We start from the raw sequence: 16575 nt of genomic DNA, 5'->3' as shown, positions 1-16575 counted from the left end.
TCACTGCGCAGCATATAATGTTATTATACAGAGGATGTGACGTCACAGCGCAGTATATAATGTTATTATACAGAGGATGTGACGTCACAGCGCAGTATATAATGTTATTATACAGAGGATGTGACGTCACAGCGCAGCATATAATGTTATTATACAGAGGATGTGACGTCACAGCGCAGTATATAATGTTATTATACAGGGGATGTGACGTCACAGCGCAGTATATAATGTTATTATACAGAGGATGTGACGTCACAGCGCAGTATATAATGTTATTATACAGGGAATGTAACGTCACAGCGCAGTATATAATGTTATTATACAGAGGATGTGACGTCACAGCGCAGTATATAATGTTATTATCCAGAGGATGTGACGTCACAGCGCAGTATATAATGTTATTATACAGAGGATGTGACGTCACAGCGCAGTATATAATGTTATTATACAGAGGATGTGACGTCACAGCGCAGTATATAATGTTATTATACAAAGGATGTGATGTCACTGTTGTATATAATGTCGTCTTTTTCAGCAAGAAGGCTCGCTTTGCGCCCAGCACTGCCTGAATAACCTCCTGCAGGGGGAGTACTTCAGTCCTGTGGAGCTGTCCACCATCGCCATGCAGCTGGACGAGCAGGAGAGGATGAGGATGGCGGAGGGCGGCCTGGCCACTGCTGAGTACCGCACCTTCGTGGAGGTACGGTTGTCCCACCTGAACGCATGTTAAAGGGATGGTGCGCTGGACGGGGGGCTGTGTCTGGCTCTCCACAGACCTGCGTGTAAGCTGGATGGATCTCTGCTTGTTTTCAGTGCAAGGAAACATTGTGGTTACATCCTCATATAACCTGCACCGACCAAATTCTTCTCTCTGGGTGTTTGGTACAATGTATCAGTGTTTATAATTGTAAGTAATCCACATCAGCAGTCTCACAGCACATCCCCCTTCTCCCTGTCCTGGACTGATACACTGTAACAAATCCTCAGGTCTGTGAGCAGGACTGGGGTTTCTTCTGCAAACCTGTAGACCATTAGAATATGTAAGGAGGGTCCGACCCCTCGTGTCTGCGCAGGAATAATGTCATCACTGATTACTCCACTGTTGGCTTTTTGCAGCAGCCGTCAGGAAACATGGACGACAGCGGGTTCTTCTCCATCCAGGTGAGTCTTGTACATTGAGATCACAGGGGTCTGCCAGTGACATCCCAACTCACCCCCCCCACCCAAAGACAGGATCAGTAATGTATGTACACAGGGACTGCACCAGCAGAATAGTGAGTGCAGCTCTGGGGTATAATACAAGATGTAACTCTGGATCAGTAATGTAATGTATGTACACAGTGACTGCACCAGCAGAATAGTGAGTGCAGCTCTGGAGTATAATACAGGATGTAACTCAGGATCAGTAATGTAATGTATGTACACAGTGACTGCACCAGTAGAATAGTGAGTGCAGCTCTGGGGTATAATACAAGATGTAACTCTGGATCAGTAATGTAATGTATGTACACAGTGACTGCACCAGCAGAATAGTGAGTGCAGCTCTGGAGTATAATACAGGATGTAACTCAGGATCAGTAATGTAATGCATGTACACAGTGACTGCATCAGCAGCATACTGAGTGCAGCTCTGGAGTATAATACAGGATGTAACAAAGGATCAGTAATGTAATGTATGTACACAGTGACTGCACCAGCAGCATACTGAGTGCAGCTCTGGAGTATAATACAGGATGTAACTCAGGATCAGTAATGTAATGTATATACACAGTGACTGCACCAGCAGAATAGTGAGTGCAGCTCTGGAGTATAATGCAGGATGTAACTCAGTGTCAGTAATGTAATGTATGTACACAGTGACTGCACCAGCAGAATAGTGAGTGCAGCTCTGGAGTATAATACAGGATGTAACAAATGATCAGTAATGTAATGTATGTACACAGTGACTGCACCAGCAGAATAGTGAGTGCAGCTCTGGAGTATAATACAGGATGTAACAAAGAATCAGTAATGTAATGTATGTACACAGTGACTGCACCAGCAGAATAGTGAGTGCAGCTCTGGAGTATAATACAGGATGTAACTCGGGATCAGTAATGTAATGTATGTACACAGTGACTGCACCAGCAGAATAGTGAGTGCAGCTCTGGAGTATAATACAGGATGTAACAAAGGATCAGTAATGTAATGTATGTACACAGTGACTGCACCAGCAGAATAGTGAGTGCATCTCTGGAGTATAATACAGGAGGTAACTCAGGATCAGTAATGTAAGGTATGTGCACAGTGACTGCACCAGCAGAATAGTGAGTGCAGCTCTGGGGTATAATACAGGATGTAACTCAGGATCAGTAATGTAATGTATGTACACAGGGACTGCACCAGCAGAATAGTGACTGCAGCTATGGAGTATAATACAGGAGGTAACTCATGATCAGTAATGTAATGTATGTACACAGTGACTGCACCAGCAGAATAGTGAGCGCAGCTCTGGAGTATAATACAGGATGTAACTCAGGATCAGTAATGTAATGTATGTACACAGTGACTGCCCCAGCAGAATAGTGAGTGCAGCTCTGGAGTATAATACAGGATGTAACTCCGGATCAGTAATGTAATGTATGTACACAGTGACTGCACCAGCAGAATAGTGAGTGCAGCTCTGGAGTATAATACAGGATGTAACTCAGGATCAGTAATGTAATGTATGTATACAGTGACTCCGCCAGCAGAATAGTCAGTGCAGCTCTGGAGTATAATACAGGATGTAACTCAGGATCAGTAATGTAATGTATGTACACAGTGACTGCACCAGTAGAATAGTGAGTGCAGCTCTGGAGTATAATACAGGATGTAACTCAGGATCAGTAATGTATGTACACAGTGACTGCACCAGCAGAATAGTGAGTGCAGCTCTGGAGTATAATACAGGATGTAACTCAGGATCAGTAATGTAATGTATGTACACAGTGACTGCACCAGCAGAATAGTGAGTGCAGCTCTGGAGTATAATACAGGATGTAACTCAGGATCAGTAATGTAATGTATGTACACAGTGACTGCACCAGCAGAATAGTGAGTGCAGCTCTGGAGGATAATACAGGATATAACTCAGGATCAGTAATGTAATGTATGTACACAGTGACTGCACCAGCAGAATAGTGAGTGCAGCTCTGGAGTATAATACAGGATGTAACTCAGGATCAGTACAGGATCAATAATGTAATGTATGTACACAGTGACTGCACCAGCAGAATAGTGAGTGCAGCTCTGGAGTATAATACAGGAGATAACTCAGGATCAGTAATGTAATGTATGTACACAGTGACTGCACCAGCAGAATAGTGAGTGCAGCTCTTGAGTATAATACAGGATGTAACTCAGGATCAGTACAGGATCAATAATGTAATGTATGTACACAGTGACTCCACCAGCAGAATAGTGAGTGCAGCTCTGGAGTATAATACAGGATGTAACTCAGGATCAGTACAGGATCAATAATGTAATGTATGTACACAGTGACTGCACCAGCAGAATAGTGAGTGCAGCTCTGGAGTATAATACAGGATGTAACTCAGGATCAGTACAGGATCAATAATGTAATGTATGTACACAGTGACTGCACCAGCAGAATAGTGAGTGCAGCTCTGGCGTATAATATAGGAGGTAACTCAGGATCAGTAATTTAATGTATGTACACAGTGACTGCACCAGCAGAATAGTGAGTGCAGCTCTGGAGTATAATACAGGAGGTAACTCAGGATCAGTAATGTAATGTATGTACACAGTGACTGCACATGCAGAATAGTGAGTGCAGCTCTGGAGTATAATACAGGAGGTAACTCAGGATCAGTAATGTAATGTATGTACACAGTGATTGCACCAGCAGAATAGTGAGTGCAGCTCTGGGGTATAATACAGGATGTAACTCAGGATCAGTAATGTAATGTATGTACACAGTGACTGCACCAGCAGAATAGTGAGTGCAGCTCTGGAGGATAATACAGGATATAACTCAGGATCAGTAATGTAATGTATGTACACAGTGACTGCACCAGCAGAATAGTGAGTGCAGCTCTGGAGTATAATACAGGATGTAACTCAGGATCAGTACAGGATCAATAATGTAATGTATGTACACAGTGACTGCACCAGCAGAATAGTGAGTGCAGCTCTGGAGTATAATACAGGAGATAACTCAGGATCAGTAATGTAATGTATGTACACAGTGACTGCACCAGCAGAATAGTGAGTGCAGCTCTGGAGTATAATACAGGATGTAACTCAGGATCAGTACAGGATCAATAATGTAATGTATGTACACAGTGACTCCACCAGCAGAATAGTGAGTGCAGCTCTGGAGTATAATACAGGATGTAACTCAGGATCAGTACAGGATCAATAATGTAATGTATGTACACAGTGACTGCACCAGCAGAATAGTGAGTGCAGCTCTGGAGTATAATACAGGATGTAACTCAGGATCAGTACAGGATCAATAATGTAATGTATGTACACAGTGACTGCACCAGCAGAATAGTGAGTGCAGCTCTGGCGTATAATATAGGAGGTAACTCAGGATCAGTAATTTAATGTATGTACACAGTGACTGCACCAGCAGAATAGTGAGTGCAGCTCTGGAGTATAATACAGGAGGTAACTCAGGATCAGTAATGTAATGTATGTACACAGTGACTGCACATGCAGAATAGTGAGTGCAGCTCTGGAGTATAATACAGGAGGTAACTCAGGATCAGTAATGTAATGTATGTACACAGTGATTGCACCAGCAGAATAGTGAGTGCAGCTCTGGAGTATAATACAGGATGTAACTCAGGATCAGTAATGTAATGTATGTACACAGTGACTGCACCAGCAGAATAGTGAGTGCAGCTCTGGACTATAATACAGGATGTAACTCAGGATCAGTAATGTAATGTATGTATACAGTGAGTGCACCAGCAGAATAGTGAGTGCAGCTCTGGAGTATAATACAGGATGTAACTCAGGATCAGTAATGTAATGTATGTATACAGTGACTGCACCAGCAGAATAGTGAGTGCAGCTCTGGAGTATAATACAGGATGTAACTCAGGATCAGTAATGTATGTACACAGTGACTGCACCAGCAGAATAGTGAGTGCAGCTCTGGAGTATAATACAGGATGTAACTCAGGATCAGTAATGTAATGTATGTATACAGTGAGTGCACCAGCAGAATAGTGAGTGCAGCTCTGGAGTATAATACAGGATGTAACTCAGGATCAGTAATGTAATGTATGTACACAGTGACTGCACCAGCAGAATAGTGAGTGCAGCTCTGGAGTATAATACAGGATGTAACTCAGGATCAGTAATGTATGTACACAGTGACTGCACCAGCAGAATAGTGAGTGCCGCTCTGGAGTATAATATAGGATGTAACTCAGGATCAGTAATGTAATGTATGTACACAGTGACTGCACCAGCAGAATAGTGAGTGCAGCTCTGGGGTATAATACAGGAGGTAACTCAGGATCAGTAATGTAATGTATGTACAGAGTGACTGCACCAGCAGAATAGTGAGTGCAGCTCTGGAGTAGAATACAGGAGGTAACTCAGGATCAGTAATGTAATGTATGTACACAGTGACTGCACATGCAGAATAGTGAGTGCAGCTCTGGAGTATAATACAGGAGGTAACTCAGGATCAGTAATGTAATGTATGTATACAGTGACTGCACCAGCAGAATAGTGAGTGCAGCTCTGGAGTATAATACAGGATGTAACTCAGGATCAGTACAGGATCAATAATGTAATGTATGTACACAGTGACTCCACCAGCAGAATAGTGAGTGCAGCTCTGGAGTATAATACAGGATGTAACTCAGGATCAGTACAGGATCAATAATGTAATGTATGTACACAGTGACTGCACCAGCAGAATAGTGAGTGCAGCTCTGGAGAGTAATACAGGATGTAATTTAGGATTAGTACAGGATGAGTAATGTATGCATTTTCTTTGGAAATATAGAAATATGTTCTGAATTCTCCGTCCACTACAATACTGTCTCCTATCTCGGCTTTTCTCGCTTTCTTCCTTTCTGCAGGTTATCAGTGACGCCCTCAGGGTTTGGGGACTAGAACTCATTCTCTTTAACAGTCCTGAGTATCAGACGCTCGGCATCGATCCCATGTGAGACTCCGGATTTTTGAACATTTCCGTTATTTTACGTTTGCTGAATGACGAGTGACTGATGCAGGATGTTTGAGTCCATTTTATCTAATAAATCGTTGCGTCTTTCTTCTTCTCCAGAAATGAGCACGCCTTCATTTGTAATTACAAGGAGCATTGGTTCACTGTACGGAAGCTCGGTAAACAGGTAAGTCACTGCCCGGATGCGGAAGAACACAGGGAACTACATCTAATATTACATGCACTCTCTGTAACATAAACCTTGTTTGTAATTTGCAAGATTTTATAGTTTATAGCTGCAGCCTGCAGTGTAAAGCATGACGGTTTTCATCCTGATTTTGATGGCTTTTGTGCATTTGCATAGAGTATTTCCCTCTGTTTTGTATTTACTCACATATTTTGTAAAGAAAAATACCTTTTATAGTAGAACAGTCTGTCCTTGTCCCTTGATAATTGGCATGAAAACCTCCATTCTTTACACTGGGGGCTCCTAGAACTGGGGAGTTCATGTTATACTGTGACTTTTCGTCTTGATTATATTCATCCTGCCCCTATATATCTATAATGCGCTTTTTATCCTGGGATTTGGATACCTGGGAAGCTGCTGATAGTCCGTGCGTGACAGCAGATGGTGGCGGTCATATACATGTCATGTGTGTGTGTTCATTTTTTTTTTTTTTTACAATTTTTTTTTTTTTTTACACTTTTTGCAGTGGTTCAACTTGAATTCCCTGCTGACCGGCCCCGAGCTCATATCAGACACCTATCTTGCACTCTTCTTAGCTCAGCTGCAACAGGAAGGTAACGCTCCATATTGTGTCTATGTCTCCTACATCTGAAGGGGTGAACGCATCGCCTCCTGTTAATATGTATAACCCCTATCATACGCCGAGCGTCGAGTCCAGCCTTATCCTAATTTACACCATAAGCTGTTCTCCTCCAGAAAGAGCAGATGACGGTCAGAATGGCCGCTGTATTAGAGCCTCTAGTCGGGCGTTGCACCATTCGTGGTGGCCTAGATCTCACTAGATGAGATCGTTCTGCAGGAAGATCGGTCCATGTGGACATCCGCCACACAATACACCTCCTCCGCCAGCCTGATTGGAAGGGGTCGTCCATTGGAGCCGCTTGTCCACCCATTAGCACAGAATCAGGGTCCATCTGACCGGTCAGTGGTTTCCTCTTCTCAGCGATACAATTTACGCTCGTTTCTTCTTTGGGTTTATCTTTCCGTTTTCCTTAATAATAGCACAAGAACTGGACAATTAATGTGATAGCAAATCTGTATTACGAAATGAGGAGTTGTTTGGTCTGCCCCGCCTGTTCATCAGAACAATCCCTCATATCTTCCTCTGACCTTTTTTGTATAAGAACAATTCTTCACATCCTTATCTGATTCTTTCGTCTATACTGTTTTTCACATCCTTTCCTTAGAATGATTTTTCACATCCTTCTCTGATCCTCTTCATCTGAACAATTCTTCACATTTTCCATTGATTCTTAAATCATGACAGCTTATTACATCCTCCTCTGCTCCTTGCATCATAATGATTCCTCACATCCTTCTCTGATCTTTTCATCTCATAGATTTTCACATTCCTCCTCTAACCCTTTTCATCAAAATGATTCTTCACATCCTCCTCCGATCTTTCAACTAAACAGTTATTTTCATCCTCAGACCTTTTTATTTTGAACGATTTTTCAAAATTGCCTTTTGATCTTTTTATCAAAACGATTTTGCACATCCTCCTCTGATCCTTTTTTTCTAAATGATTCTTCACATCCTCCTGATTTTTTTTCAACGTAACAATTCTTCCTCCTTTTGATCTTTCTTATGTAAACCATTCTTCTTATCCTGCTCAGACCTTTTTACTCTGAAGGATTCATAACATTCTTCTGATTCTTTTCATCTGAACGATTTTTCACATCTTTATATTAAAACAATTTTTTCACATCCTTCTCTGCTCCTTTTTTCTGAACAATTTATATCCTGCTCAGACCTCCTTAATCTGAACAATCATCACTTCCATCGCTGATCCTTTTCATCTGAACGATTTTTCACATTGTCCTCTGAACCTTTCATTTATTCCTACTCCCATGACCGCACCACGAGAGAGAGGATCCACCCATCATGGACAGGAAACCTACAGCTTAAAAAGAGCGGCACCTCTCTCCCGCCTCAGTTTAGGTTTCCTGTCCATGATGGGAGACCTATCAGGTTACTGCAGGAGGAATATTGGAGCGGTCTCTTGCCCAGGGGGATAGACAGGGTACCTGGAGCGATGAGGTTCCTCCCCTGGTCGGTCCCTGGCCTGTAGAATGTACAGGTGCGGCCATGTTGGGGCGGGCCTATGACGTACTTCCGGTGTGCGGGCCTCCACCGGAAGTGGACGCAGCTCGCGTGCGGCCCGGAAGTGCGGGCCGCATGCAAGCAGTGGGGATGCCGGAACAGTAGGGGCGTCCCGGAATGGATGAGCCCGCAGGTGTTCTGCCCAGCCTGGGGAGGGGGTAGGGGGCAGGAGGAAAAAGAGGCCCCCCCCCATGTAAAAAAAAAAAAAGGTACCTGCATGGCCAGTATATAAGAAGGCTGGCTACATGCAGAGGTGCTTCCCAGCCCTTTGTTTTCTCGTATACAATGAGAGATACACAGGAGCTTTCACCTCAGCAAGAACAACTGCTGCAGGAGCAGCCCTCTGGGGAGCCCTCACAACAGGCGGTGCAACGTCGTTCCCGAACCGGGTCCAGCCGTTCTACTAAGAAGTTTACCGCTAAGAGCAGGAAGGAAGGTCCTGTCGTTCGGCGTGATCCTCCGCCGGTTAAGAAGGATTCCTCTGCTTCTACGGTACCACATATGCCAGGGGGTAAGTGGACTCTCCATGAAAGTTCTACTAATTGCTCCTCTTTTTTTCTTCTCTGTCTATGGAATTTTTTTTTCAGAGCAAGAAATGTACGTTTAAAGCAAGGCATAAAGAATGTGCCTATGTAGCAGCCCGCTCCCTGATGCATATACTAAAAAATTGTGCCAGCCTTGTATTGACAAGGTGATGGTGGAAGAGACGCCGGGGTTTTCTTTAGGCCTTAAAACCTTAATTAAAGAAGAAGTAGGCAAGGCCTTGCGTGAGAATTCTGAGGTCAGGCATTCCCCTCAGGACCCTTGACCGGGCTCAGACGCCGACATCTCGGACATTTCTTCCTCTTCCCTATCCTCCTCTGATAGCGAATCTGAGAGACCATGTTTCCCTTTAAATGAGGTGGATGCCTTGGTGAAAGCTGTCCGTTCTACTATGGGCATTGTGGACGCTAAACCAGAGAGGTCCCGGGAAGATGTTATGTTTGGAGGTTTAGGTCAAAGAAAGAAAAGATCCTTTCCCATGAACACAAAAATTAAGGATCTTATTGAAAGAGAGTGGCAGAAACCGGACAGAAAGGGCAGCATCCCCCCCTCTTTCAAAAGGAGGTATCCTTTTGACGATTCCGCATGCTCCTCCTGGTCAAAGGCGCCAAGGCTTGATGTAGCCATTGCCAAAGCTTCAAAAAAGGCTTCCCTCCCCTTCGACGACATGGGAGCTTTAAGAGATCCCTTGGACAGACGAGCAGATACCTTTTTAAAAGGTACCTGGGAGACCACTACAGGAGCCCTGAAACCAGCAGTGGCTGCCACCTGCACATCCAGGGCCCTGATGGTCTGGCTGGAACAGCTGGACAACCAATTGAAAGAAGGTGTCCCCAGGAAGGAAATCATTTCTTCTCTCCCCCTAGTCCAGGGTGCAGCGGCCTTTCTTGCTGACGCATCTGCGGACTCAGTCAGACTAGCAGCAAAATCGTCAGCTCTTTCAAACGCTGCTCGGCGAGCCCTTTGGCTAAAATGCTGGCCGGGAGATGTACAAACAAAGTCTAGACTCTGTACAATTCCTTGTGAGGGTGAATATCTTTTTGGCCAGACTATGGATGATCTGTTGGAAAAAGCAGGAGATCCTAAGAAGGGCTTTCCATCTGTAACTCTACCCTCTTTTAAAAGATCCTTTCGGAGAAAGAAGTTTGTCCGTAGGCAATTCTTTAGAGAACAGGAGAAATTCGAGGAAAGGGGTCGCAAAGGTAGAGGCCTACTCTTTGGTTCTTCTTCCAGAGATGAGCGGAAGCCAGGGGAACCACAATCCACCCAGGTGAGGGGGGGGGGCATTGTCATTGTTTTTCCCGGCTTGGGAACGTATCTCACATAGCGGTTGGATTTTGGGCCTAATTAGATTTGGTCTTAAATTTCAATTCCAAACCCTTCCTTACAGGAGATTTGTAATTGTTCCCTCTAGTTCCTCCCCAGAGCGGCATGCTGCCCTCGTATCGGAAATACAAGACCTAACAAAGAAAAACGTCTTGATTGAGGTTCCGAAAACAGAAGAGGGAGACGGATTCTACTCCTCGCTCTTCTTGGTTCCCAAGCCGGATGGCTGTTTCAGGACTATCAGAAATTTAAAATCCTTAAATAGGTTTCTTAGAATAGACACCTTCAAAATGGAATCGTTAAAAACAATAATAAAATTACTTTTCCCCCACTGTTTTATGGTTGTCCTGGATCTTAAAGACGCTTACTACCATGTCCCCATTCATAAGGATTATCAAAAGTATTTAAGATTAGCCATCAAAATCAAAGGGGTGATAAAACACTACCAGTACACCGCCCTTCCCTTTGGATTAGCTATAGCCCCAAGAGTTTTTACTAAACTGGTGGCAGAAGTGATGGCCCACATAAGAGGAAAAGATATTTTAATAATCCCGTACCTCGATGATTTCCTGATAGTGTGGGACTCCTTTGCGCAATGCGAAGCCCACCTTCAGGTAACAATTTCTATCCTACAAAGACTAGGTTGGTTCCTAAATTTAGAAAAATCTAGATTAATTCCACAAAAAGCCCAACAGTTCCTGGGGGTCATTTTAGATTCAGACAAACAGATATGTAATTTATCAGATGAGAAAATTACTAAAATTCAGGGGCTAGTGAAACACTGTATATATAATCCCTCCATGACACTGCGCAAAGCCATGTCCTTATTGGGGACCCTGACCTCAAGTTTTTCGGTGGTACGCTGGTCCCAATTTCATTCAAGGGCTCTTCAATGGGATGTCTTGTATAACGATTCACTCCTAGATGGTCATCTAGACCGGGAGTTTACCTTGGGCCCTTGCTCCTTACAATCCCTTCGCTGGTGGTTAGTTTACACTAATCTTTCTAGGGGAGTCCCTTGGGAAAATAAACCTACGGCAGTGGTAACTACAGACGCAAGTGCTACAGGTTGGGGAGCTCATTTTGAAAACAGCTCAATTCAGGGAACCTGGTCAGAAAATGAGGTACGGTTTTCCTCAAATGTTAAGTAACTTTTGGCGGTTGAATATGCACTCAATGGGTTCCTTGTATATTTACAGGGCCAGGATGTCCGTATACTCTCCGACAATCAAGTCTCGGTAGCGTATATAAACCATCAAGGGGGGACCCGTTCAAGAGACTTGGTGAGAGTAGCAGACAGACTTCTTCAGAAAGCAGAAGATCATTTTCTCTCCCTTTCCGCGGTTCATCTAAGAGGAAAAGAAAACATCAGGGCAGATTTTCTCAGCCGCAATTCCCTAAAGGAAGGAGAATGGTCTTTGAACCCTCGAGTATTCTCCAGGATCGTGGCAATGTGGGGTCTTCCAGCAGTGGACTTGTTTGCAACGAAGTCCAACCGGAAAGTGACAGCATTTTGTTCTCTAGACCCCAGAGAAAAGCCCCTGGCAGTGGATGGCCTCATGATACCCTGGGAGTTTCCTTTGGCGTACGCCTTCCCTCCCATGGTCCTGCTTCCGTCAGTCCTAAGAAAGATCAGGACAGACGAAGCCAGGGTGATCCTCATATGCCCCTTTTGGCCCAAGAGGCCATGGTTCTCTTGTCTCCGCAGGATGTCCGTATCAGACCCCTGGATCCTTCCGGAAATCCCGGACCTTCTTACTCAGGGCCCAGTTTCCCATCCTCCAGCCTCAAATCTCCATTTGACGGCATGGAATTTGAGAGGGCACTGTTAGCCAGCAAAGGGTTTTCCTCAAATTTGGTAAACACTCTCTTAAGTAGCAGAAAGCCCTTTACTACCCGCATCTATGCCAGAACTTGGAGAAAATTCCTATCTTTTACAGAATTCAAGCTGGAGGATGGGATCCCTATTGGGAAGATGCTAGAGTTCCTACAACGGGGGTTAGAACAGGGTCTAACCACTAGTACCTTGAAGGTACAGGTGTCGGCTTTAGGGGCCTTATTTGCATCTGATATAGCAGCAAATTATTGGGTAGCACGGTTTATAAAGGCCTCTTTCAGATGTAGACCTATCATTAAATCCAAACCCTCTCCCTGGGATCTAAACCTAGTCTTAAATGCCTTGACTAACCCCCCCCCCCCCCCCCCCCTTCGAACCTCTAGATTCAGCCACCCATAAAATTATATTTCTTAAAACAGCCCTGTTAGTGACCCTAACTTCGGCCAGAAGAGTAAGTGACATACAGGCCTTTTCTATATCCCCTCCATTTACCCAAATTATGGATGATAGAATTGTGTTAAAGCCTGATCCAGCTTTTCTCCCAAAAGTAGTCTCGCGGTTTCATAGAACTCAAGAGGTAAATCTTCCAACCTTTTGTTTCTCCCCTAAAAATCAGAAAGAGGAGAAACTACATACATTAGATGTTAGAAGGTGCGTGCTTAAATATCTGGAGGTTTCACACAAATTTAGGAAAGATAGTTCCCTATTTATATGCCATCAGGGGACCAGAAAAGGTTGTAAAGCTTCAAAATCCACAATCGCAAGGTGGATTAGAGAGGCCATCTCCCTCGCCTACTCCTCGGGGGAGAAGGAAGTACCGGAAGGGTTGAGGGCACACTCCACCAGAGCGGTAGCGACTTCCTGGGCCGAGAAGACGGGGGTTTCCATCGAGGACATATGTAAGGCTGCCACCTGGTCTTCTCCCTCCACCTTCTATAGGCATTATAGATTGGACTTGGGTGTCTCTTCTGACCTCACCTTTGGGAGAAGGGTGCTTCAAGCTGTGGTCCCTCCCTAATCTCCTTTCGTCTCTGTAATTCTCTCGTGGTGCTGTCATGGGAGTACGAATAAAGCCTTAGTTACTTACCGGTAACAGGATTTTTCGGAGCCCATGACAGCACCCTTGTATTCTCTCCCTACACTGGTTGTGTTATTGCACTCCCGTAGAGTTGTTTTCTTCTTTTTTGCACCTTCGGGAGAAGTTACTTAAAGTAATTGGCTTAAAATGAATTTGTGTTGTTATTAACCTTGGCGGTCCGCTCATGCTCTGTTAACTAAACTGAGGCGGGAGAGAGGTGCCGCCCTTTTTAACCTGTAGGTTTCCTGTCCTTGATGGGCGGATCCTCTCTCTCGTGGTGCTGTCACAGGCTCCGAAAAATCCCGTTACCGGTAAGTAACTAAGGCTTTTTGCATCAGAACAGTTATTCACATCCTCCTCTGCTCCATTCATCAGAAAGATTCTTCACATCCTTCTCTGAACCTTTCATTCATTTTTACATAAGAACGATTGTTCACATCCTCCACTCCCCCTTACATCAGAACGATTCATCACATCCTTCTCTGACTCTTTTCATCTGATTGATTCTTCACGTCCTACCCTGATCTTTCATCAGAACGAGTATTTACATCCTCAGACCTCTGTAATCTGAACAAGTCATCATATTCTTCTCTGATCTTTTAATCAGAATGATTCTTCACATTTTTCCTTAATGCTTCATAAAGTCCACAAGGTCCTCTCTCTCGAGATCTCTTTTCCTTGATCACACCATTCTTAGTATACAATCCACACGGCAACACCTGTAAAGGTTGGCAGCGAAGTCCTAGCCGTGGCTAGTCTAGCATCTATGACCAAACCTCGTTCCAAGTAGCCCTGATCGCTGTATTTTCCCATCATAATGTGGATTCACACTGGACCGATCACTGGATTTTGTGCTGTCTGCCTGGGTCTCCGGTCTACAGCTGGGTCCAAGGAAGATCCAACCGTGATAGGACCGATTTCTCTATTAAAGTTTAAATTTATTCCGATGGGGGAGGAGGATATGACGTGTGCGATAAATCTATGACATTGTAAATCCTTTTTTTTTAGGTTACTCCATATTTGTAGTAAAAGGAGATCTACCCGACTGTGAAGCCGACCAGATCCTACAAATGGTCCGCGTGCAGCAGACGCAGCGACCGCGGCTCATTGGAGAGGATGCAGCACTAAGAGACCAAAGGTAGCGCGGGTGGGATCTGACCAGATCAAGTTGTGTCACAGGGGATCGATTCAAAGATCCCTGGTCCAGCCGCCACGTCAGCAGTCTGTGACTGTCAGATGGGAGCCCTCCCACCACCGCTTCTGATTAGTAGGTCCAGATGTCATGTGTGAACATGCCACAATGCTGGGCCTATAAATCAGAAGAGGAACGGCAGATTCCGGCAGCTAGGAGGACCCATCCGGTGGTCGTGGACTATCAACTCGGCCCCTGGACCTGGAACCTGCCAAACAGTCCTTATAACAGGGCGGTTATCAGAGATTTACTGGATCAGATGAAGGTGCTGTATGGGCTCAGGCAGGAAGTAGGGGGTGATATTGACCCCACTACTAGGGCGCGCCACAGACCCCATACCATACCCCATACGTGGCGGAGACCTGTAGGAGGATCCAGGGAGGAACCTGTCACTGCCCTCTCACAAGGGATTTTCTAGATTTGATCTGTAATTCGCGGTTAGTTCACAGAGGACGGTTCCCGGCATGGAGGATTCTCAGGTGTACGATGGATCACCCATGATGGACGAAGATGAAGAGAACCTGCAGAGGGCGCTGGCCCTCAGTAGGCAGCAGATAGACATGGAGGACGAGGAGGCCGATCTCCGTAGAGCGATTCGGCTCAGCATGCAAGGTACTGCACCGCCATAGAGATGTGCACCTTAGCGTATCAATTCCTAGTCATTTTTAATATCTCTGCTAACTGAGAATGAATGCAAATTACTGGAGGTTGAAAAATTTACCTGATAAGGGAAGGAATTTCTGAAAAAAGTGAACAAAGGGGAAAATTATGTAATAAATTAATAAAATCTAACAAACTATAATCCTGCTTATCTCCAGCCTCAGTTTTAATGTGTATGGGATTCTACAATTTCTAAGGCAGCACTTTTTTGCATGTGCTCCTCTGACACTAAACCCCCCCCCCCATCTATAATATGATCCATGTGTTTCATTGCAGGCGGACAACGCAGCGAATACACAGGAACCTCAGCCCCCATCGTGCCACAGACATCAGGGACCTCCACAGCATCGCTCTCACAGGAGGAACTGCGCCAAAGACGACAGATGTATTTTGAAAAGTAACGAACCACTTTCATTTCATTCATTACATTGTATCATAAAACGGAGAAATTATTGCAGCTTCATGGAGGAAACTAACAGCGCAAATCTCTCTTATAGACAACAGCAGATAAAACACCAACACTCCTCTGATGTCAACAACGCAACGACGGATGCCGCCGTATCTGCAGGCACAGGTAACCAGTGTCAGCCACTGTGCATCCGTAGTGATGTCACCGCTGATCTCTAGTGATGGATAGGCGGCATTCTCAGTGATGTCACCGCTGATCTCTGGTGATGGATAGGCGGCATTCTCAGTGATGTCACCGCTGATCTCTAGTGATGGATAGGCGGCATTCTCAGTGATGTCACGGCTGATCTCTGGTGATGGATAGGCGGCATTCTCAGTGATGTCACTGCTGATCTCTGGTGATGGATAGGCGGCATTCTCAGTGATGTCACCGCTGATCTCTAGTGATGGATAGGCGGCATTCTCAGTGATGTCACTGCTGATCTCTGGTGATGGATAGGCGGCATTCTCAGTGATGTCACCGCTGATCTCTAGTGATGGATAGGCGGCATTCTCAGTGATGTCACGGCTGATCTCTAGTGATGGATAGGCGGCATTCTCAGTGATGTCACTGCTGATCTCTGGTGATGGATAGGCGGCATTCTCAGTGATGTCACTGCTGATCTCTGGTGATGGATAGGCGGCATTCTCAGTGATGTCACCGCTGATCTCTGGTGATGGATAGGCGGCATTCTCAGTGATGTCACCGCTGATCTCTGGTGATGGATAGGCAGCATTCTCAGTGATGTCACCGCTGATCTCTGGTGATGGATAGGCGGTATTCTCAGTGATGTCACCTCTGATCTCTGGTGATGGATAGGCGGCATTCTCAGTGATGTCACTGCTGATCTCTGGTGATGGATAGGCGGCATTCTCAGTGATGTCACCGCTGATCTCTGGTGATGGATAGGCAGCATTCTCAGTGATGTCACCGCTGATCTCTGGTGATGGATAGGCGGCATTCTCA

The 16575-nt window shown here is 45.0% G+C and overlaps 1 protein-coding gene across 2 annotated transcripts in view; it reads left to right on the top strand.

Annotated features, from left to right (window-relative positions):
- Nucleotides 1–16575, top strand: part of ATXN3 (ataxin 3) — a 97885-nt gene that overhangs the window by 79851 nt on the left and 1459 nt on the right. The window contains exons 2-10 of one of the 2 annotated variants that reach the window (XM_073638264.1): nucleotides 536–700; nucleotides 1117–1161; nucleotides 6090–6175; nucleotides 6296–6362; nucleotides 6889–6976; nucleotides 14318–14447; nucleotides 14944–15113; nucleotides 15438–15558; nucleotides 15659–15735. In XM_073638264.1, coding sequence (XP_073494365.1) covers nucleotides 536–700; nucleotides 1117–1161; nucleotides 6090–6175; nucleotides 6296–6362; nucleotides 6889–6976; nucleotides 14318–14447; nucleotides 14944–15113; nucleotides 15438–15558; nucleotides 15659–15735 — 949 coding nt within the window. The remainder of the gene's footprint in view (nucleotides 1–535; nucleotides 701–1116; nucleotides 1162–6089; nucleotides 6176–6295; nucleotides 6363–6888; nucleotides 6977–14317; nucleotides 14448–14943; nucleotides 15114–15437; nucleotides 15559–15658; nucleotides 15736–16575) is intronic. The other variant, XM_073638265.1, reaches the window with a different exon arrangement.

Source organism: Phyllobates terribilis, unplaced genomic scaffold (assembly GCF_046119375.1).
Source record: "Phyllobates terribilis strain yellow unplaced genomic scaffold, ASM4611937v1 Scaffold_7__3_contigs__length_470593459, whole genome shotgun sequence".
Taxonomy (NCBI): Eukaryota; Metazoa; Chordata; class Amphibia; order Anura; family Dendrobatidae; genus Phyllobates; species Phyllobates terribilis.
Note: the sequence above shows the minus strand (reverse complement) of the source record. Positions and strands in the feature narration are given on the sequence as shown.